Genomic DNA, 26,478 nt, shown 5'->3' with positions numbered 1-26,478 from the left:
CTGTCAGTGTGCCCCAGGGTGGCTGTGGCTACAACGTAGCTTGCCATCACCAGTGTGTGAATGTGTGTATGAATGGGTGAATGACTGGATATGTAAAGCGCTTTGGGGTCCTTAGGGACCAGAAAAGCGCTATATAAATACAGAGCCATTTACCAATAACTTTCATTCTAATGATGTGCAAAATGATTTTGGGCACAAAACAGATTTTGCTGTTAGAAAACTTGCAGACTTCACTATATACAGTGTAGACCCTCTAAACTAAGTTTGGGGGATGTGATCTTTCAAGAAATGCAGACCAAACTGTTGTTGTTTGTTCACTTACACAGCATGTCTTGTAGAATTAACTGTGGTCACCAGCAACAGCATAGTGCAGTCACATCTCAAGTCTAATAACAGAAGACAGGAAAAGATCAGTAAAGAAACAACTTCCCCAAACCAAACCACAAATAAAACAACAAGTAAAACAGGCTGATCTAAAGTATGATTAAAGTTCAGCCTGATTAATATAAATGTCACTGACAGTTGCTAATATATTGGAAAACCAAAATACTTACAGCAGGAGTGGTCCCGAGCCTCAAAGACAGTAAGAAGCAAGCAGAGGGAGAAAAAACAGAACATTTTTCAGAAACTGATTTGATCCTTAATGGCTGTGCAATCATTGTAACATAGAGTTTGCTTATGTTGTTAAATAAAGGCTAGATTTGACATTAATAGATGCCACAGATGTTGTAAAGCTGCCACAAAGCATGAAAAAAAAAAAATAGACGTCTCCGAAAACGTCGGAGCATTTTTGCAAATATGTGATGTCTTGATAAATCGAGCAGATATTTGAGCATTACATAGCTACATTGTCGCCTGAAAATATCTTAAAAGTTTATTTTGTGACCCAGAAAAAGTAATAAGTTTTTCAGCGGCGCTCCTCCGCCATTGCCGCGCTTACAAGTACGCACAGGCTCCGACAACCGTGGCCGATGCGATCCTCCTTTTCCCAGACTACCCTTTCTGGGTCACAAAATAACCTTTAAGATATTTTCAGGCGACAATGTAGCTGTGTAATGCTCAAATATCTACTTAATTTATCAAAATATCACATATTTGCAAAAGTGCTTCCACGTTTTCGGAGAGCTCTGTTATCCACCCCCACACCCCACACCTACCCCACCTAATGGCTGCACCTCCCGAAGAATTTTGTCTGGGCTCTTATCTCACTTATTTATTTCAAACAATCAACAGAAAATTTCACCACATAGTTTTATGTAAGGTTTTTAAGGCTGTGGTGTTAATTTTTAAGTAAGACGAGCCCAGCGGCAGCAGCAACGCGCTAGGCTAACACTAACTAGCTAGCAAGATTTTAAACCTGGTGCTAAACTAAGAGAAGCCACAAAATCAGTTTGAATAAGAGTAAACATTTACTCACCAAGTCAGTGTATCAGGTAAAGATCCACAGCAATGACAACAATAATATCTTGAGCTGGACGCTTCTCCAGGTTTGCTCAACATATTCCATAAAAATGCACCGTGAACATGCGGACTGATCCGAGAGGGAGGAGGACGGTAGTCACGTGGCATTTTCAAACACATCTTTCATCCTTCCGCACTGAGAAGCAAAACTTCCAGCTTACTTAGTTTTTCTAAGTTAAGACAAATCAAATAAATGGAGTTTATCAGCGTTTTTGCATAAAAAGTACTGGTAACTTATTTAAATTGAGTTCTAATAACAAATTGATAAAAATTGAGTTCAGCCTATTTAATATTTTTAATTAAACACAATATTACATTTTACAGTGCAAGTGCTGCACAAACTGCCATAAGATTCCATTCTTGGAGTGCATAATTTGGAGATTTATAGAAATGGGATGAAGAAAAAGAAGAACAGAAAGTGCTGGCCTTACAGGAGTCAATCTGTTCTCCCGCTCTATTGTTGGTTTAAAAAAAAAAGCCTTGCAAAAAGAGGGGCTCAGCTTTAGAGCCGGCCCTCCTCTCTCCTGCTACCGCTTTCTGTTGTGGGTGTAATCGTTAATCCACTACCACAAGTGCCATCAAGCCCCTTCTGGTGCTTTCATTATTTCCATACGTGCATGCACTCTTCACGCTTCTGGCACCGTTTCCCTTTTCTCTGGTCTGTAAGCAGCTATCCAACAGTTAACCCCTTTGCCACTCCATTTGCCTTTTCTTTTTTTACTCGCAGTCATATGCTTGAATTTCTAAGTCAGACTGGCAGGAAAGTGAACTCGTCATCATCAAAAAGGCAACATGACAAGTTACCCTGGTTTCCTCTGTGGCGCTCTCAACAAACACTTTGAAAAAAAAACACAAAACACCACATTTCCAGCCAAAAGAAACTTTTAGAAAAGCATTTGTTAAATGGATCATCAGTAAATGAGGCGCTGCCTGTTAAATGAAGAATCGAATAATGTGCAGTTAACGATAAACAGAACCTCATCATCAGCCTGGTCTAATGATAGTCTAATTGAATTTTTTCATGGCAAAGAATTAGAACGATCATTTTGACAGTGTGAGCCACGGGCTACGATGCAGCTCTGAGTTGTCGATAAAAATAGTGAGCCATTTGGATCTGTCATTTCCTGTCTGTTAGTCTTTGGCTTTATAATTTACTCATTGTTGTTTCAGGATCCACTGTAACCCGTGGTGTTGCTTCAGATCTACAGTAGCGTTTTTTATTTTCTGCTCCACTAAAGAACTGATTAAATTGTTTTACTCGCTAACAATTTTTTTTTTTACCCCAGACACAGATTCAATTTTCACTGCAGAGGATGTATATAAAGCTTTTTAATGAATTGCATTTTCCCCGTCCTCTTTGAGCTTGCTGTATGCTGGCGAGCCTGCTAGCAAGGCTGCCCCCAGATGCGAACTAACCAAGGCTGCCTCTGTTTTGAGGGCAAACAGTGCCAGATGGGGGTTTGTACAGCAGCTCGATAGATGGAAGCCAAGGGCCCTCGAGGCAAAGTGGAGCCCTGTGACATTGAGGGGCGCAAGTGGCCGCAGAGCTGACGAGATGAGAAGTGATATGCCCTCACCAGTCCTGTCAGTCACGCCACCTCATTAGAGACTGAAACGGAGAGGGAGAGAGTTTTTAGGGAAAAACGGCAGCGGTGGTGTTTTTGTTAGCGATGGATCTATTTTGGGTTAAATTACAATCATAGGAATGCTCTACTGTCATCAAGGAACCAGTAAGCGTACTGTACTTGTCACACGAGCGTAGCTGTGAAATGTTGCTGCAGAGGCAAGAAGCGCATGTGGTGCACATGTTGGAAGTGAGAGGTGGCGGCATGGCAGGGGAGGGGAGGGGGGATAACATGAAGGCATGAAATATTAACCCCTAGCTAAACACCCGAGACTAGCCGTCTGTGAAATCCCGCTGCGGACAATACTAATACGTGCATTCACAGGGGAGATGATAGGGCCTTGTTGCACTGCCAGATGGGAAGTGTGCATTAAGGAGCTCTCTCATGTATTCATGCACCCATAATAGGATCTATAAGACGAAAATCCCAACAGTCATTTCAGTAACGCAGACGGAACAATACTGCAGAATTCAGAAACGCGTGCACGCGCTCAGACATGCATGCATGCATGCTGTCTCCCTCACACACACACAGACACACACACAGACACAACATCCTTTGCCTCCGAAGCTAAATAGTTGATTGATGGTCTAAGCTGTGAAGAAATGCTCTCCTTTATGTCTCTAAAGGTTTGTAATTGCTGCAGTGAAAGGATGCTCACTCGCCTGGAATATTGATCCTAATGGGATTACTATCCTGCACCAGAGAGAGGGTGATGGAGGGAAGGAGATGGAGAATTTGAGAGAGATGAGGAGGGGTCCAGGCTAGATAGGTGAGCAGGGAGACACAGGGAAAAGTGGAGTATGACCTTGGGTTTTTTTTCCTTCATTGATCTTTTTTTTTTTTTCTCACCACAATCCTTCGGTAACGACTTCCGTACAGGAACGATTACGCCTCGCCTTGGAAACCGGAGATGGGGATAAAAATGTGGGGGTTCTCAAGGGAGAGATCATGGAGGGGCAACGCAGCCCTCCTCTCTCCTGGTCCTTCGGGACAGTAGTTGTTGTTGTTGTGCATGTTTTCTGCAGCAGAGACGATGCACCTTACGTCCCCAATAACTGCAAACAAAAGTGGGTTCAAGAAGAATGCGGAAGAGATAAGTTGGAAAATTGTTTTCAAAGAAAGCAGTTCGACTTATATAACTGCTGAGCCGGAGGTGTAACAGAAACTGAAATAGAGAAGAACCATATGCTCTCTGTGACCATATTGTAATTCTGGGAAAAGCACAGCTCACTGCCTCGACTGATTATTTCCATCACTGTTCTGCTTTCACCCCGCCCTCCTCATCTCTCCGAATTAATCAGCATGGAGGGCCATCAGCCTGTCTGTCATTCTGTCCATCCATCCGCCTGCCTGTGTGGCTGCAGTAACCCCAGATGGGAGGCATGGCCATCAGTGTGGGGCCAGACTGTCCTCTGCAGCTAATTGAAACATTACGATGAGAAAGAGTCACGGAATCTGCATATGTGTGTGCCTAGGCCCTTCTGTGTGTGTGTGTGTGTGTGTGTGTGTGTGTGCTAGTGTGTGTGTCAGTCAGTTTCAGACTGACCATAATGTTGGTCATCTGCCTGTGTTGTGACTAACTCCGGGCTCATTCCATGCTGCTGAGCTTGAGCACATAGTGGCACTCACACAAAAGTCACCTTTGTGAATAATTATCAGAAAACCATTATGTCCGCTCAGTGCCTCTTGATGTTCCTCTGTGGGAGTGTGCCTTTTCATAGAGGAATGTGTGTATGTGTGAGTCATTGTTTGGCCGGCTTTGAAAGTTTGTTTTTCCCCAGTGGGGGGTTTCAGGGAGAAATGACTTTCCTTAGAGTTCGAAGGGAAGAAAGAGGTAAGGATTATCCAGACGAAGATGTGCCGGGTGGGTGGATGGAGGGCTGAGAAACGGCGACGGGCTTGGCAACAAACTGTAGCTGAGACAATAATAATCAACTGCAAACCGACTAAAAGAACAGAGAATATTGCCTAACCCACCTGGTGAAAACCGTCTAACTACACACACACACGGGCTCTCTCTACCTGCCTGTGGGGTGATTGTGAAAATGAGTTTTCAATACCTTCAAAGGCTTGTAATGCAGCCAGCAATTTCATTTTGACAGACACACTTCTAAAGGTTCAGTATTTTTTTATTTTTTTTATTTTCTGCAATACAAAGGAAACTCACAGAGTGTGTGTCCGTCCGTGTGCGTGTGTGCATGCGGACGCAGTAGTGATCAGACTCCCACAGTGCCGTCTCAGCCTTTAAGAACTGCAGGAGACTTGTAGAGGACAAAAAACAGCATGAAAGGAGATAGGGGGAAAAAAAGGAGGAAATAGAGGAAGGGCAGTGTCAGGTTCACGTTCCGACTGTGTATTTGCATTAGTTTGTGAAACTACACTTTTTTTGACAAGGAGGTCTTTGCGGGATGATTATCGGAGCGTCGGCGTGAAGCCCCGCTGCTTTAAAACTGCTATTCAGTGCGATAAGCAAACAGGTGTGGAATTTGAATTACGGCGTGTTAGGGGTGGGAGGGTGGGGGGAGGTCAAGTTTTAATAGATGGACGGCATTGTTTATACAAATCGCTATCAGTCAGACTCGCCCATTAGATGGATAGCTTATCGACTGTGTGTCAACTCGCGCTGGTGTGTGGAGGAGATTTAAATCACTGCTGACGTGATTTAAATTTCCACACAAAGCTAAGCAGATGTTGATAGCGCATGTTTATGCTCCAGTTGTGCTGAATCCAGTTTGAATTATTCTGATAGTTCAAACTGTTCCGATGAGTTCCGGTAATAAGAAGACAGCTTGCTTGGCTGTGTCTGCGACAACACGTCAGGTCTCATAGGGTTAAGACGGCACCAATTGTACTAGCTACACTTGCGCTGAGTTTTTTTTTCTTGGCATGAGGCTTGTTCCAAGCATCTTGGACAACTTGCCACTGTTCTTGTGTGGAATTATTGTGTCCCAGACTGACTCCATGATACTGATATGAGGGCTCACTTGGAGGGGGGGGGAGGCGTACCATCTGTTGTAGAACTCTTTCTTCTTGTTGCTGAAGATAGTTCATTATGGCTCTAGCTGTATGTTTGGGGTCACTGTCTAGCTAGAAAATGAATCTCAGATGCTTCCCTAAGGGTTCTGGATGGTATGTCGTATAAATCAAAGCTTTTATACACAGATCTCTATATTTAAAGGCGTAGACATGCGCCCATGCCATTAGAGGCTTCACCACTATTGCTCCTGCAAGTGGTTGATCCTCAGCCAGTACATCCGACTGATGGTCTGGCACTGATCGCTTATGACACAGGCAGCCACGGGGGGTCCTCGGGGCCTATGAGGGCCACACAGTCTCATTTTGGCTTGACATCACTGGCTCTGACCTCAGAGGCGGTGCAAAGCTGAAGGCGCAAAGTGCCTCATTTGATTGAGCAGAGCGAGAGCTTAGAAAGACAGAGATAATGATTTCCCTCTGTGAGCCATTCATAGTATTTGTGCTGTTGTGGAAATCAACAGACTGTGTAGAACAAACACACAGGGCAAGCATCTGTACTCGAGAGAAAGACACCTCTATCTTCGGGAAAAAAAAAGTGATTCATCTCAGTGCAAAATAGCAATCATATCTCATTCTTCTCTTAACCGCTGGCTACACGATGACATAGAAAATGCAAAGTATAGATATTCAAAATGCTGAGGTTTATCTGTGCCAAACACACACAAGTCAGCATTTTATATACGCAAGTAATCAGTTAATGGTCCCTATATGTTTTTGGTCATTACCTTTCGAAAAGCAGGTGACAAAAAACAAAAATTTTAGGTGGTTATTTTGCGATCGTCGCCGTGGATCTTGATGCACAGCTAAATTCCTGATCCAGACCATCAAATAGATTACTCATAATTAAGACTAACGGGGCAGGAGTTTAAAGTTTTCCTACTGTTCGAAGTTTTCCCCTCCCCAACAGATTTGAGTTAAGAAGGGAAATCCAAAGATATAGATTATTTGTGATTGATGATTTCTGGAAGACAGAATAGGTTATTCCAGATTTATTGTGTCGGAGGATGAGCCTCATTTCTTACGCGCTGATTACGGCCGGAGGGCTCCGCAGGTTGTTCACGCCTGTGTTTATGCATGTGCGAGCGTGCACATTTCCCAGGACACAGCACCCTGAGACTGATGTGCCTCGCGTGTAATAAAGAAGCAGCATAATGAGATGCCTAACTTTCCCTCTTTGAATGATATTTTACATTAAAAATGTAAATTAAAAAGTCCCCCCTTCACCACACCCCGACCCCCCTCTCCTCATCACCATGTCCAAAACAATTTTCTGCATGGCTCCCTTGCGGTACTGGAGCAGAGTGTGTGTTTGTGTGTGCTCATGCGTGCGTGCACGTGCGCATGCGTGCGCGTGTGTGTCCGTTCTTGTCTGGACCCTAACTGATTGTGATTGCATTTCCATCGGATTTTCTCCCCGGCGAGAAGGAAAGCAAGGCCGGAGACGGAGAAATGGGATCAGAGGGGGAAACTCATCTCCCCTTCCCAGACACAGTCCCTCTCTCACACACACACACACACACAAACACACACTCACACAAATACATTGAATGGTGTCTTCTATTACTTGGGGTATTAGCATTACTAATGAGGTGTGAGAGAGGGACAGAGATGAAGCAAGTGAAAAAAGGAAAAAGAGGTGGATCAGGGAAACAGAGCGAGCGAGAGGGAGAGGAGTAACTATCAATCTCATTGCAACGGAATCAATGAAGAAGGTATAGAGTTGGAGAGGAAGGCAGGGAGCAGAAATTTACTGGGAAAGAGTGAGAGTTGGTAAAGGAGGGAGAAGCAAGACGGGCGGAATGAAAGTAAAGGCGTAGCAAGAACTGAGAAGTGACATTTCCCATCCAAAACCATCTGTTCTGTAGTGTAGACTGCATGCGTGTGTCTGTGTGTCTGCTCTCTATGTACATACGTGTATTATCACACACATATGTGAGAAGCTGGTTATCGTATCTGGTAATCCAGGAGGATTTCACGACTCATCAAGTGGGATGAGAGGATATCCTGATTTACTAACAATGGCTTTAAGAGATGCTTTCAAACTTCATACTCATATATACTGCAAGTGTGTGTGTGACCGTGTGTGTGTGTGTTCAGACAAGTTGTACCCATTGGACACCTGTTCTGATAACTCTACACTGACAAGCTTATTGTTCAAGTGCTACCAACACTATAATTCCCTATACTGTCTGTAATGCACAAGTAATGAAACATCCTACAGTGTGTACGTGTGTGAGGTCGTGTGATGTTTGTGCTTCACCCCAGATAGCATCTTTGCACTAGATAAACCTATTGTTCTCTCCTCTAACCACCATTATCCCAGTGCAGAGGAAAACTGCTTCACTTGTTCCGTGCAAAATCCAGAGTATCGCTCCTCACCCATCTCCTAGCGCTGTCTCATCTCATCTCTCCATCCATTCGCTTTTTTAATTTCATCTGTTTTTGCGTCTCCATCTGGGGCTCCTCGTTTTTTTGGGAGGGGGTTTGTTCTTCCCGCACATCATTCGTGCAATCACTCTCTTCTTTTTACCCCCCCTCCTCCTCTTCCTGCACTCCTTCTTTTGTCTGTCATAGCTGGGTACAGCGCAGTCATTTGCTGCTATAGTCTATAGCTAGAAGCCCTCTCGCAGAGATAGATGCCTGCCTATGAAAGACATTTGTTTCCTTTACTGTCACTGTGCAATAATCAGCCACTCTAACGTAATCAACATATTGCCCTTGCAGTAAATACAGCTGAGCAAGTGGATCCGCGCACACTTGTGTGGGCATGTGAGCTTCTGTGTGTGTGTGTGTGTGTGTGTGTGTGTGTGTGTGTGTGTGTGTGTGTGTGTGTGTGTGTGTGTGTGTGTGTGTGTGTTTGTGTGTTTGTGTGGAAATGGGAAGGGAGTGCGGGTTTTTTTCTTTTTGCTGTATTTGTGTGCGTGTGTACCTGCAATCGTGTAGATGGGGATGGGTGTCTGTTCGGCCTCTCTTCTTTTCTTTGGCAGCGCATGCAAATGCAGATTCTCATGCATGCGTATGCCATGTGACAGAGAGAGATGATTCTTGGTGAAAAACCAGTTTGTTAACGAATTAGAGTTAATTAGCCAACTTTCAGTTCCCAATGCTGTAATTGGGCCCATTTCTCTCTGTTTCCTCCAGCTGGCGTCTCTCATCCACTGCGGAGAAAGGAGGGGAGAGAGAGAGAAGGAGGGAGGGGAGGAGAGAGCGGAGGGATGAGTTGGTGGGGAGCAGGAGGGGGGGCATTACATGTCTGTAGGGGTCTGTGGAGTGCGAGCGAACTTACCCCCTGGGGGTAAGAACCACTTGCACCGGGATTCGAGACAGTAAGAAGTATTAACTGAGAGATAATGACGAAAGGAAGGCTGATGGGAATGAAAATGCAAAAGAACGTGTGAGATGAGGGCGGAGAGGAAGCGCGAGGGAGGGAGGGAGTGGGGTGGTGGTTTGAGGGGAGGGGGCGCGAGTGGGGTGACAGAAATATTGAAGGATGAGAGGGGAGACGGTGAAATCATAAGCCATTGCAAATTGAGGGAGAAAGATGCACAGTTGTACGGCAGTTTAGGGGCGAGCACGGAGCAACCGCATTCAAGTCCAGCTCGGCTAGAACTTTCTCACAGGCTCCTTCTCGCATCTCCTTCCTTTTTTCTGTCTGCGCCAGCTTAATAAACTCAGAAATGCCATGAAGATAATATTTAAAGAAAACGACACTGCAGGGTCTGGTTGAGAAAGAATGCTACATATAAAAATCGTGAGGCAAGGGAGTCGTGAAGTGAAGGAGTGATGAAAGAGAGGAACAGGCCCTCTCTTGGTACCGCAGTGTGATGATCAGTAGAGTCTAATGAAGGTGGAGATGTCCCCCAGGAGTCCTGCGCTCTCTTGACGACCACTGGGAATGGCAATTAATGCATGGTGTACTGAAGGAAGATGCACACACACACCGGCTGGTGCACACATTCAGATGCACAGTTACATAAAACGAACCACAGCCCAACTTGCCATGGTCTAAACTCAAACTGTGCAAAACTGTGCAAATGCAGCATTCAACCATATTACATTTACCATGAGTTTACATAATGAAAATGGCTACTGGAGAACAGTTTTATTTCCCATTATTCCATACTGGCTCCAGCTCAAGTGATTGGCTCCATTGTGCACGTATGTAACCACCCAGAACACTCAACGACACAGGCCTTGTTCTTCCTTTGGGTTTCCTGCACAAAGGAGTCCTGTTCCCTCTGCTGCATTGCCCTATATTTCATATATAAATCTGTGTGTACGTGTGTGTGTGTGTGTGTGTGTGTGTGTGTGTGTGTGTGTGTGTGTGTGTGTGTGTGTGTGTGTGTGTGTGTGTGTGCACCAGCGCAGCTAACTCCCCTCACACTGGCCCCTCTGCTCATTATCTTATTGGTATTTTCTTCCAGTTGGTGCACTGGCTTGAGTGGAGAAATGAGGGAGATTTAGAGTTGGGGAAACGAGCCTCGGGTGGATGGGTCCCTCCCTGCACTGCGGATTGTTGCATGTGTCTTCTGTGGAAGAACTACTTTTAGAGCAGGTCACCGAGGGACCTCACAGTTATGTAAAGATGAAAGGATAAACTGCTGAGGCAGTGAGAGTGGAGAGGAATGGACAGTGTTAGAGTGTGCACGCGCATGAATGGGTGTCTGCGTGCGTGTGTGCGCATTAGGCGTCTTTGCATGAATGAGTTGGTGAATGTGTGTGTGTGTGTGCTTAGCAAATGTTACAAGCCAAATACGGCTGGTCTGCCCTCTTATGAGATAAAAGCGTCTGCCTCTATACCACTGAGACTGCGGTGTAATGGCACTACAAGACTGAAGCTGACACATGTGGTTGGAGAAAAGGGCCGGGGCGGGGGAGAGGGGGAGGCGTTATAGAAACGATGGGTGGGTGACGTCAGTATCAGCCCTGACATTTACTCCTCTGCAGGGGGTGGAAAATAAGACCTCCTCTGTTCCGCCTCAACCTCTCGTAGTTCAAGAGAGATACTAGGAAAGTTTCTCTTTTTCCCCCCTGTTTGTCCTCTTCTTTATCCATTGAAATTACCTTGACCTTTGCATATGTCAATTGAAATTGGTCTTCCTTTCTCTTCGTCTTTCTTTTTTTGCTCTCTGCTGCTCCTACTTGTTGCCCATTGAATTTTTCTTTTTTTCTTTTTTGGTCAAAGGCTATATAAAAACGATGACACTCCCTGCCCCCATCCTTGTGCTGCAGCAAATGGGCACAACAACATTTAAGTTACAGGCCAAGGTTTTGTATTCTGTTCTTGTTTTGTTTTTTTCCCAGCCTTTTTTCACACTTTCAGCGGTATAATTCCTCAACTGTAAAAGGAGATTCACTGTAGTTATTTATTTTCACCAAGGACAAGCAGTTGGGATGGAATAAGCCATCTGTGAAACGTTTTTTCTTTCTTTTTTTTTTAAATGCACGCACACGCACACACTGATAGTTTAGCACACAGCAGAGGTGCTATCAGTTGTAGTTAAGGAGGAGGGGTCTTAGTTACCTCTAGGTTAATGATCCTCATTAATATGCGCTAATATACCCCAGGTCATGCAGTAATTAAAAATCTCATTCAACGCTCTCAGCTTAAACTGACTGACTTGGCTTCGTCCTATAAAGATTAGCATTTATTATTTGTCTCTGAGGTCTCTAGTTCACAATGAGAGGTGAGCCTAATAGTCTAATGTGGAGCGTGCGGCTGTTGTGCGTCTCCTAGAGTGCCTACTAAAGGCTTTTTGCCTCTGCTTGGCTGGGCATGACTGTTTGTGAGCTGAAAGGGCTTGCAGGTTGTGCCTTGGGGAGTTGCATCACATTTGCAAGAGAGTGTTTGTGCAAAAGGGGACCACAAACAAGCGCTCCGAAATACACACTCAGGCGTACACCTAGATGCACAACTGCATGTCAAGTCCATTAGCATAGGGACTTCCATATTCCTCTGAGTCAGCTGATGTCAGCTGATGCAAGCTGTGCTAATTGTAAGGCTGTATGACTATTGCATGATCATGTAGGAAAGAAGGGTAGATACATACACACTACATATATAAGGAGACAGAATAATACCATTTACTAGCAGAAGGCCCAGATATAGAGAGAGAGCCGCAGCAGAGTGTGGGACAGCAAGTTGCACCTTTTATTCCGTTTGAGCTCGCAATCTGCATGTAATTAACATCTGATTTACTAAGGCAGCTGCTAATAATGCAATCAGTGATAACGCTCGCCTCCTAAGCACATCCTGCAAGTGATGATGATTTCAAAAGGGGCAGTAGGATTTGTCAGAGATCCACCCAAAATAATATTTTTGTAATATCCAAAATGTCAGTTCCATTAACTGAGCTTCTTAATGAAACTCAAACAGGGAGAATAAATTGGGTGTCTATTATGGTAAAATTGTAATAATGACCTATTTATAGAAATGTACGTAAAGGTTAAACGGATGAAGTAATTGAGCCCGCTTTTTGATGGAAACTGTGGTCATGCTAAAAGTTTCACAGGAGACACAGTATCCAAAAAACAAGTGAACAGTGAACCTTCAGAGCCGCTGTAAAATCCACGCCTCCATCTGTTACGCCTCACTCCTTAAAAATGCACACAGTAGAAGCAGGCAGATCAATCCAAATATTGATAGTATCGGTATCAGATCGATACTAGCGCAACAGGATCGATACTTTCTGTCCTCTAAGTTAGCTATGTCGCCCACTGAGTTGTGTAATTTATTTATTTATTTGAAAATGTCTATTTTATGTATAGCCTATGGCACATTTAAACAGACACAGGCACACTTACATTCTACGTCTTCAAATACATGAAAAGCTTAAAGGAATTTCTTGTTGTTGTGTTGACTAATTATTGTGGTAGGTAAAAATCACAGTGATTTAGTGGTCATTAAAATGTGTTCCTAATTTGGAAATTTACGATGAGTCATATCATCGGTATTGATATCGGCAATACTGGCCTTGAATTTACTTGGTATCAGATCGATACCAGAATTTGCAGCAGCACTAGCAAACTGCAAATTCTGCAATGCTGTATCTGTCTGATAAATAACTTCACTGCTCCGAGGTGCAGGATGTGTCTAAACCGAGGTGCCAGCGGCTCTGTAAATTCTGCCAGGAGTGTTGAGACACTACCGCCTGCTCAGAGAGAGCACAATGCTCAACAGTAAGCTAGTTAGTGAGAACAAAATGTGGCCTATGTGTTTTCCAGCTCTCTCAGTCCTTTTTTCTCTTGTTACTATAAATAGAGACTGCAGAACATCAAAGAGAGGAGAGGTTTCTCTCAGCAACAGGCCACAGTACAGCCATTATCCACTGGCTCTAAATACATCATCCCTCTTTTGGCTGATCCCAACGTAGAGGGTTCTGGGGACTGCGTGTGTGTGTTAGTGTGAGTTAGTGCTTTATCGTCAAAGGAGACACTGCTGACTCAGCCTCACAAGCCCACTGTCTCACACGCATACATCAAATAATGTAACAACTCAAACAAAAGAGTGTGATTGAAATTGAGTTGATTCACGACTTTCCAGTTAAACACGTTATCTCCGATTGCACAAGGTCGCAAACTAGCGTGCGCCAAACGGATGGCTTTCCATCTCCTCTTTCTCCCCTGGCTCTTGCTCTCTTTTTTTGTTCTTCTTTTGGATTCTTTTTCTGCTCTTTAATTGTTCTGCTCTGTTTTTCTGCATCTTTCTGTCCTTTTTGTGCTCTTTAAAGATTTAGCTCGTCATAGCAACCACACCAAAATGGCTGATTTGTAGAGCTGTGCTGAATAGGTATTTGTGCAGTTACCTGCTCATGTGTTACTATAACCGTGTATGGTGTGTATCTGAATGTGTGTTTTTGTATTATTTGTGCACTTGTCTTTATTTGCTTTTTTTTTATGATCCATTCCACGAACACTTGATTTTTAATGAGTGTAGTATTAATTTCGGATGATTGTGGGTAATGCAGGATTTGAGTTTATTTTTCGCACTGGCCTCATGTAATTAATAAAAATAAGCACATTCTCTATCCACCACAGAAGAAGACCTAATTATTAGCTGTGTGGAAATTTAGGCTGTCTGGAAATGGTGTAAACATTTAATTCAAGCTTGGGTGACTCACATTTAAGTGCTTATTAGTGAGAATGTTTTGAGCAGTGAATTTTTTTCTTCTTCTTCTTTTTGGTGAAGCTTCTTTCTTACCTTGATCTTTATCAGAACAGTGAAACTGTCCAATTTTTATCTTTTAGTAAACATTAATTACAGCTAATTACATTAAATTAACTGTAACTTGCCTTTTTTCTCCTTTTTTTGCATGGCAAGCACATGGACATGTTGAATTTAATTTCTGCTTCTCCTCCTAATTCATGTCCCTAGCTTGTACCAGGTTCACATTTTTTCCTCACGCCACTAAACCCTTCTGCGAGTGATTCAGCAGCATGGAAGATTGGAGGGAAAGCTCTGTCTGCCCAGGTTTTCACCCCACTGATTTTTCTACTGCAGCATCTAAAAGCTTTCTCCAGTGGAAATAACAAACACAGATATTGGACTTCCAGATAGAATATAAATTTAATGTCCAAAGCTGCAGGCAGGTTTCTGTTGTTTTTGTCAGTGGCTACACTAAGTGCCAAGACCAAGTGCTATCTCCGGTAATCAAAGACTTTGTCCATATGTGACTCTCGGCCCTTCTCTCAAGTGCGAAAACATGGAAGCAGCTTTGCTGGTGCCATGAAATCTTTTGGATTTAATACAGAAAAAGTGCTTTTTCTATTATTCAGATGTAATATTTGTTTCACTTGTCTTCGTTTTATAATAGGAATGAAACTCAAAATAATTGGGTGGCATTTTTAAACGCCGGCTTTTATTCAGTGTCATATTGAGATGTGTTTTGTGTGGTTCTTGTTACTCTGTTCATATATCTGCACGGATCAGGCACGATGTTAAAACTGCTGGCACGTTTAGGGAATGACATTGATCATTCTGCTGTAATGCAATGCAACATTAATGGCAAACTTTCTGTCCTGGCATCCATGTGGATGTTCCTTTCACACATACCACCCACCTAAACATTGTTGCAGACCAAGCACACCCCCCCCCCCACCATGGCAACAGCACTTCCCTCACATCACCCCGACTGCTTGAGGCAGATGGCTGACCTCCCCGAGCCTGGATTTGAGCGAAGTTTCTTCCTATTGAAATTGAGTTTTTTTTCTTTCAACTGTCACAGCAAATTGTTGGGTTTCTCTCCTTTAATATTGACAGCTCTTTACATTACAGTGAAAGTGCCTTGAGATAACTGTTGCTGCAAATTAGAACTGTATAAATACAAGATTTAATATATGCCGTATGCATAATTTTTGGTGATTTTGCTGATTAATAATTTATTGTGTACTCTTCCCTGACATGTCCACTTTTTCTGCTTGGATCAGATTGATTCATTAATAGGCAATGGGTTGCTTAGTGAGCACAGCAGCAGTACAAAAGTGATGTATTGATACGGGTTCTTGCAAACGATTCACACGCACACACACACCAGCAAACCGACTTTTCTGCACAGAAATGTCGCCCTGTGCAGATCTGCTCCTTTCAGCAATTACTGAGCATGTTCAGAGTTAATGGAAAGCTGAGAGGATAGCTATCTATAGCTTTTCACCTTAGGTTGAAGGTCTGGGCGTATTTTTTGTGCTTCCCATGCAAGTATATTGTGTTTGTGCATGTGCAGCTGTGGTGAAGTGCGCTTGCTCATGCATCTGTGCGTGTGTTTGCATTGATGTGGGAGGAGGAGGCTATTTATTTTGATTGTTTTCAATGAGGCTCCAATGCGTAGAATCCATAACAATACCATCAATCCGCAGCAGGAGCAGCAACATGGATGTAATTTATATGGTAATGCAGCCTGCGTGGTTGCCCCAAGTTACACAGTGGACATCTCTGACAGTGGACAGCATGACTGTGGTGTAGCATCCTAATGCTATGTATAGCCACAGACACACACACACACGACACTCTTGCACATTTCCGCAACAGGGAGGCATGTTTCAATTAGCAGACACTGAAAGATGCTCGACTGCATTTGTGCTGCTGGGGCTAAAGGTCGAGTGTATTGTTTTGTGTCAAGCTGGGTCTGCTCTCGTATCCCTGGTAAAATATAAAAACAAAAAAATGTTTCTTGACAGGAGTGAGAAAGGACCTCCTGAAGCAGACGCTGGAATAAGCTGGGAAGTATTTTGTTAGAATTCATGGCCTGCATCATTTGTTTTCCTGCAGCACACTGTAGCATACTATACGACTGTGTGCATGCAAATGTATCCACGTGCATTTGTGGTCAGGCTTGCTGTAAAAGCTGTCGACTCTGGCCTCCACCTTTTTGATCTATACAATGCTCCTTTCTGTTTAATCCCCTGGGAGCATTGTGCAGTTCATCTTCGGTTCTCCATCCTGTCCACTATCTTGGCACTTTGTTTAGGTGAATATAGGTTTTTGTATTTTTATAGGTTTTAAAGCACAGCAAAGCTCAATCAGTCAGTACCATGTTGCGGTGGTCAAGTACGACACACAAAGACTTTTGAGGTCTGTGTCTGTCTCTGTTCCTTCGTAGAATAGTCCTTGATGAGACCATCAACACTGTTATTCAATTCATCATCTCCTTGCCTTTCTTTTCAAAGTTCTGTTGACATTAGTTTGTAATTGGTTTCCATTATCCCAGTGCACTTCACATTGTATGAAGGCCAAAGGATATTGTTAAGAGGCCACTAATCATCAGAACCTATTACTTCTGAGTGACCTCAGAGCCATCTTCTGTAGAGGTGGTTTTTGATTTGTGATTGAAAAGATGGAACAAGGTAAAGGTCTTTTGAGGATTTCTGCCTTTAACTTTTCATCTCCCTGCATACATATCCCCTTTTTTTCCCTTTCAAATAATCCAGTTTCATTCATTCCTTTTGTGCTGCTTCTGTGAGGCTGGCTGTAATTTTCACAGCGTTCAAGTTTTAGACAGCATATCTGGCCAGATGAGAAATGTGTCATTTAGGTTTGTATTTTCCACTCAATTTAATTTTGTATTCCGTTTTTAATTTTTGTTTCGAATTGTGTGTAGTTTCACTTCTTAACTGGACTGAGTTTGCTCATTTCTGTTTAGTTTTTATTAGTTTCTGGATTAGTCTTAAGTAAAAATCGGTGGTTGCCCTTTGATTGCATTGAATATTTTTTTCTGTCTGAGACCAAATACAAGTAGTTGCAGCAACCAGCTGGTTACTTGGAGGTTGAATAACCTTTGGGTGACTTCTGTGTGTGATTTGACTCACAGTGAATGTGATCACCCAGATCGGCCAAGGTCTGCAAATAATTGCCATCTATTTTATGAATGCAAAGGCACTACCAACACGCTGCAATCAACCCGATGTACTCATCTGTCAGACGTCTTTGTAATACAGGATTTAACACAACTGGTTGCTAACTGGTTGTATTTGTTATATTCTTAGCTCCAACACCATGGTAGCTTGGAATTGGAAGGTGGAGTTAGGCTCTTTACAAATTCACTAATTCATGTTCACAAGCCTCCTTGTGCTGGTTGTGTTGCATCAAGTTACTGAGTATTTTTCAATCAATATTCCATTTTTGTCGAGTCAATAGTCACAATGGTGACACTCAGTCACAGGCTTATGAAGTCAGTAATACAAATTTTTGCGAAATGTTTAGTTATTTAAAAAAAATTGTAAAGACTGGTAGAAACAATTATTGTGTAAAAGTGTAGAAGCTTTGTTCTCTAAAGCAATGAGTGCATAATGTAATGCAAACCAGTAATTTGAAGCTACTTTCCAAGTGGTACATAGAAGTACTGTGGAGTACTTTATTTTCAGTTCACTGAAATATTTCAACACTACCTGTTGCTCAATGAGAATGAACTTTTTTTTTTAAAATCTAGATGACATTAACACGTGACTTTTTTTAAGCCTACACTGAGAACTCGCTTATTTAAATCGTTTTTGAGTAAGCGAGTTAATTCTTATTGATTTAATTAATCATGTTGAATGACATCCAGCTCAAAGTTGGCTCAGATATTTACAGTTTGAACATTTGGTCCTTAGTGACTGCAGAATAAATACTTCATGTTTGAATGGGAGCAGAAAAACAGACTAGTGAGAAATTGGTGGTTGCTGATTGAGAGTGAACAAAAAGCTGTTAAAACAAGTAGCTAACATTAATGGATAAGCTCAGTTTAAGCTCTATTTAAATTAAAGATTCTTAGAAATGCTTGAGAACCTGCAAACTCAAATGTTATTTGATTTCATTAATAGTGATGATTAGCATCCAGCTCAAAGTTAATTCAGATCTTTACAGTTTGAATGTGTGGTCCGGAATAAATATTTTTTTCTGTGCATGGGAGCAGAAAAACGGAGACAGAACAGAAAATTAAATAATTTTTTTTCTCAGAACCTTCAATTTGAAAAACATCTGATATTTTTGAGAGAAACTATGAGAACTTGGACCGATGTACTCGGATTAAACCAGAAGAAGGCTCTGAGTCATGCCCTGAAGTCTGGATAGCACACTCTTCCCCTACTGAAAGACATCTTCAGCCACAGCCCCGGGCTGTTTGTGTGTCCATGGAGGATCTGCGTGTTTGGGAAGACGGCCCCTACACTTGCGAAGCGACAAAGTGATGCTGGCGAGATGAAAGAAAGAAGCGTAGCACAAGCAGAGGAGAGCTCTAGGGCAGAGAAAAACCCAGACACTCTGTTACACATCAAAGAGGGAGCCAGTGATACAATCATCTCTTTAGGCAATGAAAGCCCAACTTTATTAATTAAAACACGTCTGTTGAATCATCTTCTCATCTCTCCCTTCCCACTTTACTCATTTTATCACTCATTTTCGGCAATGGCGCTGATTACGAAAGGAAAGAATAGAGGGGGTGGATGTGGGAGGACGCATAAAGTAGGCCGTTCCTGGATAGACTTCCACATCCAGTTGTTGCTCACAACAACAACAGGTGTGCGTCTTGCAAGTCAAGCAAATGTGTAATATTAAGAAGCAATGAATAAGAGGAAATAGGAGGCGAGAACTTGAGAAATAGGAAGAGAGGGGAGGAACAGGAAGAGATGAGATGGAGGAGATAGACTGAACTGTATGGATAAATAGAGAAAAGGGCCCATTGTGTCAACAGCTGTCTAAATAGCCCTCAGATCACTGTCAGGCACTATCGTACGCGCGCACACACATATATGTGCATAGTTAGGCACACACTGACTGACAGCACCCCCTCAGTCCAACATCTGTGCTGACAGCAGCCATGGTAATGAGTCTCTGCATGTGCCAGCATGGGTGTGTCGCTTCTTTTTCCTCCCTCTTTCCCGGCGCATAGCTCATTCAATCATTTCACTCATCTTGTTGTTTTCCCCCCGCTCTTTTCTTTTCGTTATTTCTACTTTTTTTTTTTTACCCCTCGTCATCTTTTTAGGAGCACGTGCTGATTGACTTTTCCGCGCTCGAGTAGCAACTAAATGAGAAACATCGTCAAGTGTGAAGTTGTGTGGCAGATCGGCGCGCTTTTCAGGTGCGCCGCGCCGCACGTTGAGGTGTGGAGGAAGAGAGGGATGAATGAAGGGAGAGATGAAGAGATGATGAATGGCTCTCGTTAGAGGGGTAATTTGTCTCTCCTTGTCTGACTGGGCTCCAGCTGTCGCTCCATCCTTCGCTCCACTCTGCTCTCCTCTCCCTCGGCCTACCGCTCCTCACCTCAGCCAGATGGGTGGACGGATGGACGGATTGAGGCAGGAGGGAGGGAGGGACGGAAAGGAAGGCAAGGACAGGGAAGAGAAGGGAAGGGAAATCATTGAGCAGCCAACTAGCAGAATTATGCCTGATGTATAATGCTGTTGCAGAGTAAGGAATGGCTTCACGGAGAAACAATAGACGATGCAAAACTCATTCGCTCATTCACATGCAGTAGCTCAGCAACAGGCAAAGCTTATACACTTGTATGACTCATACAAGCAACTCAAAGCCTGGTGCCCGCGGAACAAACTAATGACGACTGTGTGCATGTGCACGCATGTGTGTCTTGTGTTTTACATTGTACACAAATCATCAAGGGACACTGCTAATACTTCTAATACACTGCTACAGTCTTAGGATTGCCTAGATTCTCCCCCATGATACGCTTCTTTTTCACACTAATCAACACTTGCGCGAGAGAGCTGTAGATTCAAAGTGAGTGAGAGACGGGCACAGGGAGAGGAGGACTGAGAGATGTATACAGATGGCCAGGGAGGCGGCTGAAGGATGGCAATGAACAAATCGTCAGGAGAACCACGTGAGCTCATTGCCAAGTCTTTGTTCTAATAACACAAAGCAATTTCCACTGACCTTTCTAGAAATGTAGCGGGCAGAAATGACTGAGTTAAGGATGCCCCACAGCATAATTGCTAAGGAGATTAAAGTTCCCTTAATTGCTTTTGGCCAACTAGTGCAATTTTTCCTTTTTTTGTGATTAAAGTCATTTAGAATATTAATAACAGCATGTGCACGGGCTCTCACACACACAGACACAGCTGTGTGGACCCACGATAAAAACATGCATGTTTCTTCTTCTCAAGGTGTGCTGCAACACATGCACGGCCATTTTTTATTGCCAGTGGTCACCAGTAGCCTCATTGTAGGCCATGTGAAATATGCAAATCACTAGGTCCCCTCTCATCAATCTTTAAAGAGTCACTTCATGTAGATCATTGGGCCTTTTTTTTTTTTTTGCTCGTATCGGTGGCTTATTCCCCCTTTACCTCTTTATTCGTTTTGTTCCTGTCCTCCATCTTGCTCAGTCCCCTCTTATTGCCTCTTCCCCTCCTAATTCCCTTCCTCTATTGCTTTCTTCCTCGCATTTTTTTCCTTTTTATTGGCAATAAGTTTTGTCAGCTCATAGCTTCTTGACTGTCCCCCAAACCCCCTCCATACCTCTCTCTCTCTCTCTCTCTCTCTCTGTCTGTCTCTCCTAGTCTTGATTTCCCCGGTTAACCCTGTAACCTCACTGTCTCCCCCCACCTGCATCCCCTTCTCTCCATCAGTCTCTGCCTGTCCCTCTCTGTCCGTCCCCTTTTCCCTCCTGTCGGCCACAGTGTTTGCTTTGCCATTGTTTATCCATTTTTCTCTGTTTGCTCTGATGAGATTGACCGTACACACACACACACACACACAGACACACACACATACCTAAACAGAAGACAAGGCTAGCATGTCTCTGGGGTGTAGTTAACGTGGGGCTGTGGATCGATCCTAGCTCTGGTTTCCATGACGCAAAGCTCTGAGCTGGAGCAGTTTGGACAGCAGGATGGAGGCATCAGTCTGTCTCTGTTTCTATCAAATAAATCTCTGCAAAAGCCGCGACAACACCTGGAGTCAAAGGTGTATTTACCATGATTAATGCGTTTCATTTTGATGCCGCATAGAAGGGCGCGTTAGCCAACAAATATGTCCAACCGCTTTGTTTCTTAAGTGATGTCTGCATTGATCTTTCTCCCCTCCCTCGCCCAGGTGCCGTTTCCCCCCTGAGGCGAGCAAAATTGCATTGTCACTGAAAAAAAAGCCCACCATGCCCCCCCGATCTATCATGCCCTTTGCAGTTTTTGATTCCTGTCAATGCTCTGTGATGGGAAGATGAATGCTGTCAAATTACAATCACACCACATCTGTATTCTGAAGGAGCGCCAGTAAGGGGAAAAAAAGAAAGGGGGGGGAGATAGTGCAATGATGAATGTGCAGCTATCTTTTCTTTTTCTCCAAGGTCTCAGTGCTTTTCTGTCTTTCTCCTGCTATGTTGCTGACTGTTTTTGTTCTGTGTGAAAAGAAAGAGAAAGGAGACTGAAAGGCTGTGTTTTCGATTTTTCCGGTGAAGTCTTTGGCGACAAACGAACAAATAGATGAAGTTTGCAGAACTGGAGATGAACTAGACCGCTTCCCCCACACACTTAAACTTTGGGGGAGAAAAAATGGCTAATTTGTTATTGTAAAGAAGAAAAAAAAAACATGGCTGGCTAACAAGGGATTTTACTTTGAAGGAGGAGAAAATAAACGATTGTGTTAAAAAGTCTTCGGTCGACTATCTAATTAGTAGTTATAATAACCTGAGTCCTTCTGCGGATTGACTGGACTCAGTGGCCTCATTCTTATCATATTGTTGATTGATTGAGCTGCAAATATGGCAGACATAATTATTCTATATTTTGAGCCGTCTCTAAATAGAATTTATTAGATTTGTCTTTGTCCTTGATTCCAAACCTTTGGAGAGTAGAGTGAATTCTCTCCATCCCACTCTTCTCTCTCTGGTGTACGGGACAGCCTGATTGTGTCCACGCATCCCATGGCTCCTACTATTTAAAGACTTGGCTGTTAACTTTCTTTTGTCTTACCCATGTAGAGGACAATCGCATCATGGATGTAGGTCCTAGCAGAAGTCTTCTACCATTGGTTTTGAATCAGGAATCTTTTAATGACGAAATAAACGAAGCTTATAAATCGCACCGTTGGTCAATTCAGTATGCACCTGTTGCTTCATTTGGTCATTTTTTATGTGTTTACAGGAGTAGATAGCATCCTGTGTCATTTTTGGCATGTGTATGAAAAAACATGTATGTATATACGTGTGTGTGCATGTGTGTATAGTACTGTGAATGGCTTTAAACCACTTATATCAATATTTCGTTTAAAAAAAATGAGAAAACGGCACTAAAATTGTCATGACTTGAGAGGAAACTTTTTTGTACTCATTAATGCACTTAGGAAATCTGCGCTGATCGTTCTCTGTGTCTCAGCCTTCTGTGATTGTACCCAGCATGTTCTACATTGTTAATATCAGGGGGATGCTCAAAGAAGCAAGTTTAATTAGGGGTTAACCGGATAGCTTTGTTGAGTACAACGTGCGTGCAGCAGGTGTTTCTATCCGTGTGCAGATTTTTAAGCCTTAAAGGTTAAGGTTAGCTCAAATTAAGTAAAGCACAAAAATAAAATCTCTCATTCAGAGACATTTTGATCTTAATTTTATTTTATTTCCCAACAAAGACAAACACATTTGCATTAGCTCTGTCCAACCAGTAATCAATAATACCAATAAAACTTTTTAAAAAATTCAGATACAGTTACCGTAAAATTTGGGGTATTAAGTTACCTGTAATTTGAGTGAACAGGGCCCTTAAAAAAAATTGTGGCATCTTCTCATTAAAAGTATCCACGTCTCCCATTCAGGCTGCCTCTGTGAGCAGGCCCCTGTATCACTGTCAGACAATGCCATCTGTTTTGTCTAACGTCCCCTCCGTCCTTCTCTGCCCCCCCTCTCTTTCTGTCCCTCCATCCTCCAGGTCGTCCACTCCCTCCAACCTCTTCCTCCACCCTGCTCCCTCCGTCCCTCCCGTCCTCCTCGTCCGCCCCCCACCACCCCTCCCCTGGCCCGTCTCCACCGATCAGGGAATGCCAGGTGCCCCTGCTGGAGAAAAACTCCACCCACTCTCACCTGGAGCCCCACCCGGAGGATTCATACTTGCTCCGGGCCCAGCCCTCGTCCACTGGTAAGAGAGCGCTCCATTCAACCATCCTTTCATTCTCTCTTCTCTTTTTTTTTTCGTTTTAATGTTTGCATCAATATGCCATCCATCACCTGAGTCGATGCATTACCTCATCATGTGTCCATTTCCTGATCTGATTTAGTCGTTCAGTAAAATGCCAAGCAATGCTGCGCTTTAATTTAATGTCACATCTTGTCCGGCTCTGGCCATTTGTTTCTGCTTCTCTGCATTCCACTGAAGTCAGCATTTGTTTGCAGGGCTGGAAATCAAACCGAGGGGACGTTTTTACTGTGATTGCTTTAAAATAATAAGAAAACATAAAAAATAAATAAATAAAATTTGTGGAATTTGTGGCCAGTAATAGATGGTTTTCTCGGGAAGACGTAAAACCTTTAATTTGGATCATTCTTGGATGAATTCAAAGCAAACAATTACAGCGTCGGGTAATCGTTAGATGACACTGATTGTAATAAAAAACAGTTTATGATTTTTGAATCAGTTGTTGCATAAGCATAAAAAGAACTAATAAAAAAACTCCCTCTTCCTTTATTTTTTTGTGGCACATGTGACAATCCTAGACTGACAATTGCTGATTCGTTAATGGATTGCATTTTAAATGTAACCCTCCCACCTTTAACAAAAAAAAAAAAAAAACAATGATGCAAGGGGAAGCAACCCCCTACACTCTGCAGAGTGCAGCTTGGTTGCCACTGAGTAGGTGTGCTTGTAGTTATTTTCCATATGACATTAATAATCCGCTGGAAAGTGAAAGGTAAGGGGATGATGAATTTTAAGTGCCAGCAGGAGGATCAGCGTAGCAAAGACAAACTAGTTAGTTTCCCCGGCTTTAAGCTTTCTCTTTCATCACCGGGCCCTTCATGTTGGCTGTTAGAGGCCTCGTGTGCTTATATCAGCACCTCACAACTATTTTTCTCCTCTTACGCTATGTGCGCGTATACATGCACGTGCAAACGTCTGCAGTGATGAGGCTGTTCATCAGTATACGCATTTATTCTCAACAATTAGCTACTGTGGGGCAACTCTATGCCTCCCTTTCCCGCTCTTCCCCTGTTTCTCCATTCCTCTGTGCATCTGCACTTGTAATCAGTAGATATATTTAGCAAAGGCCTGATGGGAGGGAGAGGGGTGGGCAGAGAAGTCCTAATGTGATTTTTGGTGGAATACAATCTATTGTTAATGGCGTTAGGCTCTCCTTTGATCCAGTATAAATCTTCATTAGGGAAGGCCCGGGTCCCAGGTTCAAGAGCAACGTGATTAGGAGGCTTTTAAAATGACGTTACATCAGCCTTCTAATTGGTTTACTGTTTGCTGGGGCAACATCAATCATTAGCCCAGTAACCGCACAGCAAATAAATTCACTCTGCCACTGACACCCTAATGGCAGACACTGGCAAAGAGGGAGAGTGAGGCTCGCAGGCGCACTCTCTCTTTCTCTCATTCTTGTTCGTATACACCCACACTTTCTGTTGTGGGGCTTCTTTCAGTCTCTGCTGAGCATGTACGCGCAGACAGCGAGCAAGAGAGACAAAGAAAGAAAACAATGACGGAGAAGCTGGGAAAGAAGAAAAAAAAGAAGAAGAGGCACAAAGAGGCAAATGGGAGCAGAGAGAGAGAGAAAGCCAAACTTTGACTTCTTGAAGTTGTTTAATGAGACATCTTGCATGAAAAAAAAGGAGAGAGAAAAGAAAGCAGCCAGAACACACCAGTAAAAATAGATGGGGGTGGTGGGGAAGTGAGTGAAAGGGAGACAGAGACGAAGGCACGTAGAAAGTTAAAGAGACACGGGCTAAAAAAGGGTAAACTGATGAGAGCTTAGAGGGTGAAAGGGAGATATTTGGATGGGAGAACAACAACATTCGGATGAAAGTGCCACTTTTCCAAGCCAGGACTGCCGATCTAATGGTGTGCAGAGAGAGTCCTTGGCTTTGGGCATCCATTAAAATCGGCCTAAATGAGTTCAGAGTGTCAGTCTGGCACTGCATAAACATACCCTGGCATGCAGGCGAGGCGAGCGATGGCTGCGAGCAAATAAAACACCTATAACCGGCGACTGTTTATGCATGTGCTGTGAAAGTGCATGCCTGTCTGAATATGTGTTTGGTGTGGTCCTGGAGAGAGTCGATGCTGGGCAGGAAATGAGCCCTACCAAGCCAGGCAGAAACTGACCACAGCGAGATAATCCTCAGGAAACTGCATGCTGCGTGTGTGTGCGTATTTGTGTGTGTGTGTGTGCGTGTGTGTGTGCTCCTCTAAAGTAGTCCACCATTACCTAAGCTAACAGGTGGACAGACATGACTTGTGTTCCTAGTGAAGCGTGACAGGTGAATGGGAACGGAACGTTGTTGCCGAGGATTGGCTGGGAATTGGTCTGCGAATGTTTATATGGGAATACTGTCTGGCTCGGAGCACCTGTCTGGGAACGCTCCCTCGGAACGACGGGAGAGCTGAGACGACCAAACGGAGCGTAGCAGATCGCTCCTGGAAAGAGCTAGCGTTAGCGCTGTCTCTGGCCATTCATTATGCATGGGGAACACTAAGCTATTTTTAGCTCGATCCTCTTCTAAAGTGGCTAGCTATCTGCTGCCAGGGAAGCCACCTCAAGTCACTGCCGAAGCAATGAATGTTTAATGGCTTTGTTGAAACAAATCTACAGAAACAAAGCCACAACAAAGACACACTCCCTTCTTCTCCGCTAATGTTATTCTTCCCTAATGGTGCTTATGTAAGGGTGACATTTGCAAAGCAGTTGGACAATTTGTGCATTTGTATTTGTGTGTGTGTG

The 26,478-nt window shown here is 43.4% G+C and overlaps 1 protein-coding gene across 1 annotated transcript in view; it reads left to right on the top strand.

The window, feature by feature from the left end:
* Positions 1 to 26,478, top strand: part of tenm2 (teneurin transmembrane protein 2) — a 112,046-nt gene that overhangs the window by 24,261 nt on the left and 61,307 nt on the right. The window contains exon 2 of the mRNA XM_039622778.1: positions 23,472 to 23,678. Coding sequence (XP_039478712.1) covers positions 23,472 to 23,678 — 207 coding nt within the window. The remainder of the gene's footprint in view (positions 1 to 23,471; positions 23,679 to 26,478) is intronic.

The sequence above is a fragment of the Oreochromis aureus genome, linkage group 2, assembly GCF_013358895.1.
Source record: "Oreochromis aureus strain Israel breed Guangdong linkage group 2, ZZ_aureus, whole genome shotgun sequence".
Taxonomy (NCBI): domain Eukaryota; kingdom Metazoa; phylum Chordata; class Actinopteri; order Cichliformes; family Cichlidae; genus Oreochromis; species Oreochromis aureus.
The sequence above is the reverse complement of the archived record's forward strand: the minus strand, read 5'-3'. Positions and strand labels throughout refer to the sequence as shown.